This window comes from Populus nigra, chromosome 3, assembly GCF_951802175.1.
Source record: "Populus nigra chromosome 3, ddPopNigr1.1, whole genome shotgun sequence".
In the NCBI taxonomy this organism is placed as follows: Eukaryota; Viridiplantae; Streptophyta; class Magnoliopsida; order Malpighiales; family Salicaceae; genus Populus; species Populus nigra.
The window spans coordinates 22,495,337-22,505,239 of record NC_084854.1 but is presented as its reverse complement, the minus strand read 5'-3'; the positions used below and the strand labels follow the sequence as shown (position 1 = coordinate 22,505,239).

General features: G+C 36.0%; 2 protein-coding genes across 2 annotated transcripts; one reads left to right on the top strand and one right to left on the bottom strand.

The window, feature by feature from the left end:
* Positions 1–284: 284 nt before the first annotated feature.
* LOC133688648 (ankyrin repeat-containing protein NPR4-like) lies at positions 285–1,440 on the top strand. Its single transcript, XM_062108214.1, has 2 exons — positions 285–515; positions 714–1,440. Exons 1-2 carry the CDS (start codon positions 458–460, stop codon positions 1,355–1,357), a joined length of 702 nt encoding a protein of 233 aa, XP_061964198.1. The 5' UTR covers positions 285–457; the 3' UTR covers positions 1,358–1,440.
* Positions 1,441–2,747: 1,307 nt separating this feature from the next.
* Positions 2,748–9,899, bottom strand: LOC133688647 (CBL-interacting serine/threonine-protein kinase 23-like). The gene is made up of 15 exons (XM_062108213.1): positions 9,154–9,899; positions 8,836–8,898; positions 8,669–8,740; positions 8,457–8,564; positions 8,234–8,314; positions 8,080–8,133; positions 7,866–7,991; positions 7,035–7,124; positions 6,800–6,919; positions 6,577–6,711; positions 6,063–6,179; positions 5,629–5,685; positions 5,473–5,547; positions 4,570–4,654; positions 2,748–3,667 (listed from the first exon to the last, which is right to left on the bottom strand). Exons 1-15 carry the CDS (start codon positions 9,337–9,339, stop codon positions 3,642–3,644), a joined length of 1,395 nt encoding a protein of 464 aa, XP_061964197.1. The 5' UTR covers positions 9,340–9,899; the 3' UTR covers positions 2,748–3,641.
* Between the last annotated feature and the right edge of the window lie 4 nt (positions 9,900–9,903).

Genomic DNA, 9,903 nt, shown 5'->3' with positions numbered 1-9,903 from the left:
CCCGTTGGTGAACTACATTTATATTTTACATCTTCGATTTAGAACTTAACCCCGTTTCCCACAATTCAATTTCTCAGTTTCAGGTTTGAAATTGGCACAGATGAAGAAACTTATGCACAAACAAACACTTGACCTAATCCAGTACCTTTGGGAACAAGTTGTTCTGTTGGATGATTCAACAATCTCTTGCCAGATTGGAAAACCCTGGCCATTGATATTCACTGCTGCAGAAAGAGGGAACCTTGACTTACTAACAATACTTATTCGCTTGTATCCGGAGTTGATCAAAATACGTATAGGATATTTCATATTGCTATCTTGAATCGTCACGAGGACATCTTAAAGATGATATACCAGATTGGTTCTATTAAGAATGTGATGACAATATACAAAGATAGAAAAGGAAATAATATGTTGCATTTGGCCGCAAAAGTACTGGAATCACCAAGTCGACTTAATGTTATACCAGGAGCAGCTTTACAACGTTACTGCAACGCGAATTGCTGTGGTTCGAGGTGACTATTCTCTCTCTTCCCATCAAAAAAATACATTTGATTGTAGGTCATCATGCGTTAAGCCAACCTTATTCGTCATCATATGATAGGCGGATAAGATCGATGTTCATATGCACGTGTGATTAAATATTGCTATAATATTCTTCTTCTATATATGAATATGTCGCAGTCTGATCTCTACATGATCATGATTTATAGGAAGTGAAAAAAGTCGTTCAACCGCACGGCACATTGAAGAAAAAAATATTCGTGGGAAAACTCCAGGAGCTTTATTTATAGAACAGCACAAGGACTTGATGAAAGAAGGGGAGCTATGGATGAGAGATACTGCCGATTCATGCATGCTTGTAGCAACACTTATTGCCACTGTGGTTTTTGCAGCAGCTTTTACCTTGCCAGGAGGTAATTTACAAGATAAAGGGACTCCTGTTTTCCTTGAGAAACCTGCATTCAAATTCTTTGTCATATCAGATGCAATATCTCTAGTAACCTCTGCTTCATCCTTGATAACCTTCTTGTCAATTCGCACTTCTCGGTACGCAGAACAAAATTTTCTTTGGTCATTGCCTAACAGGTTGATTATCGGACTCACAACACTTTTTATATCAATCGGGGCAATGATGGGAGCCTTTGTTGCAGCATTTTTCCTCGTTTTCAAAGATAAATTACAACAATACTCTATCCCTATTGTTGTCGTTGCTTCTTTGCCAGTCATTTTCTTCATTTGGCAGCATTACCGTTTATTCCTTGACATGATTCATTCAACTTATACGTCTCGGTTTCTTTTCAAGCCAAATAAATCTCCTCTCTTTTCTAAACGAGTCAAGCCAAAGGTTTCTTAGCATGCTTCAAATATTCAAGTTGAATTGATTGTGTGCCTTGCATGTTCTACTTTTCATTATGTAAAGAAAAGGTGGTGTAATTAATTTACTGCGCTCACCAAATAGTTGATGAGTTTATTGTATGATATATATACTACACTAAAGTCTTTAAATGGTATTAGTACACAAATGGAAAGTAAATCGCATTATTATAATTTTCCAAGATTGCTAAGAGATCACTTTTCAAATCTTCCAAATCTGTGCTTTTCTAAGAAATATACCTAATAAAACAGTTATATTTCTCCTTTTCTTTGTACCTCTCCTAGAAAATAGAGTTTCAGCTTGATGAAACACAATTAAAATTATAGCTTGGCAGTCTACAAGTATCTACGTGCTTTCCTTCTCCTCCATATGCAGGTCTGCCATTAATTTCCTAATCTAGAGAGCTTGGTTCATAGCAGCAGCAACATCTACATATTCTGTGTGAATTGAGCTATGACTTCTTGCTTTTTAGAACATTATAAAAAAAAAAAACCAAAACCAAAACAATAAACTGAAGTATTTATCATGTCATACTATCCTAATCATTATCATACATGGAGTGTAAAATTTTTAACTTGACAGAACCTCAGACCATAATCAATCGTACCCTTGATATATCTAACAATTCTTTTTGCTACTAATGCATATATCTTGAGAGTAGACTTATAGCATTCATAATATATGGTCTTGTTGCAGTTGGGTACATCAAGCAGCCTATCAAGATTCTGTAAAGCCTTTCATCAATATTTGCAGCTTCATATTCTTTGCAAAACTTCCCTCGGGGCTTTGAATCACGCACGTTCCTTGATCCAAATAATTTTTTGAAAAAAATCAACAAATAAAATCTTGATCCATCGTATTCAAATACAAAATCCAACCTCTCTAGCTGGCCCATTGCATTGTTAATAAACAGAAATAAATATCAAAGATATCCCTAGATGTATTTTAAATCATATTAGAATAATATAAAATTATTTTGATTAAGTGAATATGAGTTCAAATCTTATTATTTTTATTATAATTAATAAAAAAAATTAAACACAAAATAATATAAATTTGTACACATTTCAAGTTCAATAAATTTGTACGTGAAAGAGTGATATAAAATTCTCATGGTGAATGTGATGAACTGTGAACCTACAGCATGCCAATCATGTTCAGCACGGGACCTTTCAACTATTCTGCATCCTTCTACATAAAAAATATCAAGAAACATCTTACATAGCGATACTTTTGAACCATCAATTCCAATCCTGACCTTATAAAAAACAAAGGTCGGTTGAGTCCACCCATTTTTACCACTTTCTGGCCCAAACATGGACGAGTACAAAGAATATCAAAATATAATGGCAAATGTTAAAGAAATAGATTCCTTGGGAAACTCTTTCACTGAAAGTACATCAACCCTCTTTTTATATTAAAAAACTTTGTTGAAATTAATTTCTAACATAAACTCATGAATTTCTAATTTATCTCCGTAGGTGTTATACTTGACCCACTACCTCTCTTCAGACATCAAGTGGCCTCCCACCCCCATCTGCAGAAGCAAACATTACAGGGGCTGCTCCAAGTAATCATGCAAATGGAGTAACAAACCAAGATGGAAAAACCCCTCCATGGGTTTCCAATCCTTTTATTAGTCTCATTCTCTCCTGCCGAAGAGAACATTGCACGAGCAGCAGCTTTAAGCAGCCTTGGGACTCGAACATCAAACCAAAATTGTTTAGGGCTGGAAAATGGAATACCATATCAAGATGGTAAACCATGCACCCCACCTTCTCGCCTCTTCCCTGTAATTATGGTCGAGCTGCTCCCTCTTTTCTAGCACTTAAAAAGCTGTTTACAGTACCCTCATGACCGCCCATTTTGCTTGGAGCCCGCTCAGACGTGCTGCCTAGAATAAACGAAGGGCATCGCAATCAGGCAGAGGGTTTGGGAGCATAAAACCAGACACGAGGGAGAGTGTACATAACAGAAAACTTTTTTTAAAGGGGTCTATGATACATTCAAAATAAAACCGAACTATGCAAACATGTTATGATACATTCACAGTTTCGACAAAAACCAGGCCAAGGGATTGAGTTTGTTCAGGGTCACAAGGAACATGTCCTTGAAACCTACAGTATGTTCCCCCCATTAAACTTCATAACATTGAGGGAGGAAAAAATACATACAAACCAGACAACATTCATATGAATAATCGACATTTGTATTTTTACAGGAAAACCACTTGACGATTCTTGATTTCAAGGAAGGAAGCCAATTATCGTGCAGTAACCCGAGCAACACCTGCAGAGAAAGATATCCAAAATAGAATTAGTATGATGCCCATACATAATATGTGATGCAGGCGCGAATGCATACTGAAACTTGACCAGCCTGTAGTTAAAACTGGTTCTTGTTGTTGTTATTGTTATTATTTGCAACATTAACATCGTATTTGGTTAGTGTCCCGGGTTGAAAGAAACAGAAACGCAGATAGGAAGACAAAAAGAAAATTGTATTTAGTAGTGATATACAAAAAAAATTACTATATTTGTATCCTTTGTAGTTGATGGTGCGTGCTTGCCTGTAGGTCAACCTAGAACCCGGCCAGCCTGGGGCCTGTGCTAGTCCGGGTTTATGAAAATATAAGGGATTAACCAAGCCCAACCCAGTCAAAAACTGGGTTTATGAAAATATAAGGGATTAACCAAGCCCAACCCAGTCAAAAACTAGGACGACCCACAACCTGATCAACCCAGGATAAAACCCAGTAAGAACCCATTGAATAAAAAAAATGGTCAAAACAATGTTGTTGTGATCCTTTTTTATTAAAAAAAAATAAGGTTAACTCAAGTTGACCCTTGTATGCCTCTTGTTTTATAAATAAGGAAATTTACTCCAAAATTATCTCAAGAACAGATTTATTTTTGTCTATATCTTGGTCTCCTCAACCTATCCTGAAACATTAACCAATCGCTACCTAAAACCCAAATGCTAAAAAAAATGGACAATAATTTCCTACTTCCATTTCATCGCACCCATCTAAATTCTAACTGCAATAACTTTCATATAATTCTCTCATACACATACCATCAGCCTAAAACATCTAATGTCATTTCCCCTCTACTTTTTATTTAATTACACTTTTTTCTTCAAAAAAATTTCTTACTTCTCATTATAACACTCCATGGGTAATAAATACTAACCATTCGTCGCTGCCTCTTCTTCCTCTTCTTCATCAATCGTTTTCCATACGATGTCTTTCAGCCCAGTTGAAAGGTTCTTGTAAAACTGTCATTCAAGCCAGATGATTTCAAAATTACACCTTACAACAATTAAAGATTAAAGAAAGAATTAACTGATAACATAGTTTTGGGACAACAATGCCAGTGGAGGGAGCTACATATTTTATGGCCTGTTGGGTCCACCCAACAAGACCAGACATAAATCTAGCCTTCCGCTCACTCCATGAGATTATAAGACCCAGAAAGTAAGCAAACCCATTTAGCTTCACCTTATTCTTGAGCTAACAATGCTATAGTTAACTTTTTTTACTTTGCCTTGTGCCTGGGAAAAGTTTTAAATTCAACTTGGCCTGGAATGTTTAATATCATAAGCATTTTTTTTCAGTAATAATAATAATAACAGTAATTGGAGGATTAAATGGGTGGAGCTGAATCATATGTTGTAGTTATTGACTAGTTCTTGGCATCAATGTGTATACCATGAACCATGGTTGGGTATCTCACATACCCCTCCCAGTCCATGGAAAAAGCTGAATCACACATGATATACTTATTGGCTACGCCATCAACTGTGGTTGGGCATCTCACAAAGCCCTCCCAGTCCACCCTCCCTATTTACCAAAAGAACCACTTGTCATAATTGTTTTTGCATGAAAAATGAAATAAGCACACCAGCTGACTATATACTTTTCAAGAACAGATCCATTCAATTTGCAGCCAAACCAAGGGTCACACACAAGACCTAACTACACAGGCATCAACCTGATAGACTAAAAAGAATACGAAGACCAGAAACTTTTTTGAGGGAGGAGAAATTCTTCATTACTGTTTTAATTGCCACAAGAGCACCAATATTTAAATTACCTTATGAAATTCCAGGGTATCACCATCAGACTTGCGAACCTCAACCATATAAAGAGAAGGGGCCACTTCAAAGACCTGAAAGAAAGAGAATTATGTTAGGACCCAGTTCAAACCACTACAGACAAGTCTATCAGTACAGATTTCCTAGAGACATACCTCTGTTGAAACAGATAAACGACCCTTGCGTCCATCCTTCTCCCCTTGAAGCTTCATCTGTGATTTGAAATAGAAGAGTTGTTTCAGTAGAAACAATAATTTAACAGTTGACTGATAACAAAATCAAATTTCTGAAGGAATCATGTTTCCTCACACACAAAATCAGGAGTCCACTATATAAATCAGGAGTCCACTATATAGAAAAAGTTTAATATGATAAATCAATTTACTTATGAAGGTGAAAGGACAAGGAGAAAAAAAAGATGGCAAATTTCATTCAGGTATATTAAGGATTCCAGTTTGGAGGTAGCTCTTGAAAGCCATACAGACATCACAACAAGTTGGATGCCGGAAAACCACAGGAATCTTGCTAAACATGAATTAAACATTCCACCAAAAACTCTCATTTATAAAAAAGGAGAAAATTATCAGACCTTAAAGTTATTTTTCTTTACATCAAAACCCAGAGGCGCTGCTGCTGCTTCAATTTTCGAGATTATCTCGCTAGCAGAATGTTTGGAAGTGAATCTCGTTTCCCGTTTAACAAGCCCCTGGTTGCCAAAGGAAAAGAAAGTCTCTTAGGTTTATGGTTGTGAAACTCAAAGATAACTACACATCCAAGGAGGTGGTCGCGGCTCGTTAAACTCTGATATTTCAAAAAACACACACTGGGAGACAACAGTTATCTGATTTTTGCTTGGCAATTATTTCACAAAATTGATATATCAGAACAAAGTTGGAATACCAACTAAAACATGCTTTTAAATGGTAGAAAATCTAAGTGTATAATGCTACAGTTGAGTATTCAACCATTAATCTTTGGTATAATTATAATTTGATAAGATTTCAGCATAAACAAATGTACCACGCTGTCAGGCTCTCTCAAGTTCCAACATTTTCCAGATTTTGGTTTCATTAACATAGAACAACAACGAGTTTAAAACTTACCATTTGTTTCTCAAAAAGACTACTAAGGTTGAGACCCTGAGAGGTAGAGATAAGTTCAAACGCATTCATGGTTACAGGAGCCATAGGCCCTATAAACCCTTCTTCTCGCCTCTCCACAACAAGGTTTTGAGAATCCTGTTAGCCATGAGAAACATCAATTACAAACCCACAGGTGGTGTACTAAGTTTGAAATCAGGATGCACAAATGAAACACAAGAATTACCATTGATTCATTGAAGATAGAGTCCACATCGTCGAGACTAACATTAGCCTTTTCAAAAGTAGGTGGCTTATATCCTTTCTTAAACCATTCATTTTCAATAAGCTCGGAAATGGTAATACGCTGTTTCATACCATTAGCATGTACAGTAAGACAAATACCTCATATTATATGGCATCCTTTCTAGAGAAGGAAAGGTGTACAATAAATTTATACAAAGAGAAGATGGGGAACAAACTGTTGAAGGATTAGGGTCCAGAATTCTTTTGATTAGTTTCTTTGCACTTGAGGAGAACCATGGAGGACATGTGAAGTCAGCCTTGAATATCTGCAGTCGCACAAAAACCACATTTAGCCTAGGTAAAATACAATAAAGCACCTTCCATTCAGGCAATGCACTATGACCACATTTTGCTTATTTTACACAGCAACTGAACAGGTTTACCTAAGCAGATATGCACAAAGGCTCTGATTTCAAACCTTGGGTCATTAATTTTACAAACCAGAATAAGATATCAAGCTGCCACTTGATTCCCTATTTAATTTTTTAGCACATGCTCTCAGATGTAGCAAATATCTTGTAAGAAGATGCCAATGACATAAACAGCACTGTTGATCATGACATTTTGCAAAACAATCAAAGCCTGCTCATGACTAGGTTTTCTGAAAGCTCCCTCAAGCTCATGTGTACATTGAAAGAGCCAAACTCGAGCAGAACTTTGGATCATTTTCCAATCATACTTTCCATGGAGTAGCTCCACCCAGTACAAAATTGATTAATGAACTTGTGAAATTATGGTTAAATTTCCAATCATAATAGTTGATAATTGTTAAATGTTTTCATAGATTAGTTTCTAAGAGGGCTTTAGAGATCTAGAAGATCTTTTCTACTCGGCTGTTTTCAGGTAAACATGATAGAATTAATAAGCAAAAAAAATGAAACTTGATGCGGTCTTTCTCTATAGAGAGAGCTTCATTTCCCCAACTCTAGCATTTTATACAATTATAACCAACAAACATGAAGACGGGTGACTACAACAATGCAATGAGAAAGAATGAAAACAATCACCTTTTTGTATAGTGCCATAAGGTTGGATTCTTCAAAAGGCAAGTACCCAGCCATCAAGACAAAGAGAATCACACCACATGACCACAAATCTGCCTTGGCGCCATCATAGCCTTTATTGTTGATCACCTAGAAAAGTGAAACACCAAGCAATGAATAAAATAACATATATGGCTGGAGCATTAAGAAATATTGATGGCACGAAAAGTTACCACACCTCTGGAGCAACATAATTTGGTGTTCCACACGTTGTGTGAAGTAACCCATCTTCCTAAAAAGAGAAATAAAAGATAAACAGTCAGGAAATCTTCTGGAATGAAGTGAAAATAATCAATGTTTGGGCAGAGTTCTCGGGTCAGAGGTTAACATACTCTAACTTGCTGAGGTAGTGCACTCAATCCAAAATCCGAAACTTTAAGAAACCCACTAGCATCCAATAGCAGATTCTCAGGCTGTAGTTTTAAAACCAGATGTAAAAAACTTAGTTCATTACCGATATTAATAAGAGATTGATCAGTCAGCTCAACTAAAGAGATTAGTGAGGCTCATTGTCATTTTAACATTAAAATAAGAATAAAAGCAACAACCTCGCACCTTTAGATCTCTGTGGTATACACCTCTGCTATGGCAGTAGTCCACGGCATTGATAAGTTGCTGAAAATACTTTCTCGCTTCATCCTCCTTCAACCTCCCTTTACTTGCCTAACTCAAGAAAAATAGCAAAAAAAAGACAAAAAATTAGACTTGTCATTAACATTAACATGCAGAATAATCCAACACATCAATTTCAGACATATTCATCTTACAATCTTGTCGAAAAGTTCACCACCCGTCACAAATTCTAAAACAATGTATATTTTGGTCTTGCTCGCCATCACCTACAGCACCAATACTGCTGCAAGTTATTAAAACAATCCCGACAATAACATAAAAAGAATAATAACAACTTGCTAATTAAAAAAAAACTTCCAACCTCATACATGCGGACGACATTCGGGTGTCTAATTAATTTCATTGTTGAAATCTCCCGTTTAATCTGCAATGAAAAAAAAACAAAAATATAGCATAGCAAACGACTAGTCTCCCTATTCAAATTGACTTTTCTTTCTTTTTTTATTGTCTACAACTAACAGCTCTAAATTTTCAATTCGATTTTCTCGGTGACCAGACATAACAACTAACAACGAGAAAAATCATGAGCTACAATAAACACAAAAATAAGTTGAATTTGATAAAATAAAACTTGAGAATTCACAGAATTTTATGAAATAAAAAAATCAGAAAGAAATACCTGACCGATCATTTTGTGTTTAAGAACTTTCTCTTTATCGAGAATCTTAATAGCAACATTCTCTCCCGTCTCAACGTTCCTAGCAAATTTCACCTTCGCAAAAGTTCCTTCTCCGAGAGTCCTTCCGAGCTCATACCTCCCCACGCGTGTCCTGCTTCCGCTTCCACCACTTCTAGAAGACGACATTCTCTGGAATCAATCAAAACTCCTTTCCTTTCCCTCTCTTTCTCTCTCTAAAACTGAAGTTCCTGTTCTTATTTTCTATCTATCAAGATCTCTTCTTCTTGCATGGTTGCCATACCTGAGACTTGGCTACACTCATATTTGCTTCTTCTTTTTTAATTCTACTTTTTTAAAATAAGAAAAAAAAACTAAAAAAGGAAACAAATCAATTTATGATGGAATCGAAAAGGAGAAAATAGAGAGACAAAAAGAAAAGTCATGAATACTGACGGTCGGATCGGACATCAACCCCATAAAGTCAGATAAATCGACGGAGAAAATACGGTAGAAGATAAAAATAAAAATTCTTTTTTTTCAATGAAGAAGAGATTCTACATGCAATCAGAGATCTCCAAAAAGACTGGAAACAAAACTAATCGAGAAAAGACTGAAATAAATAAGAAGACTTTTGCTTCTGTTTTTACAGAACGAAAAACAAATCTTCTAATTAAGGCTTAGGCTAGAAGAGAGTTGGAGAGAGAGGTGATCGAAATCGAATCGTAGTGGAAATAATTAAGGCTTAGGCTA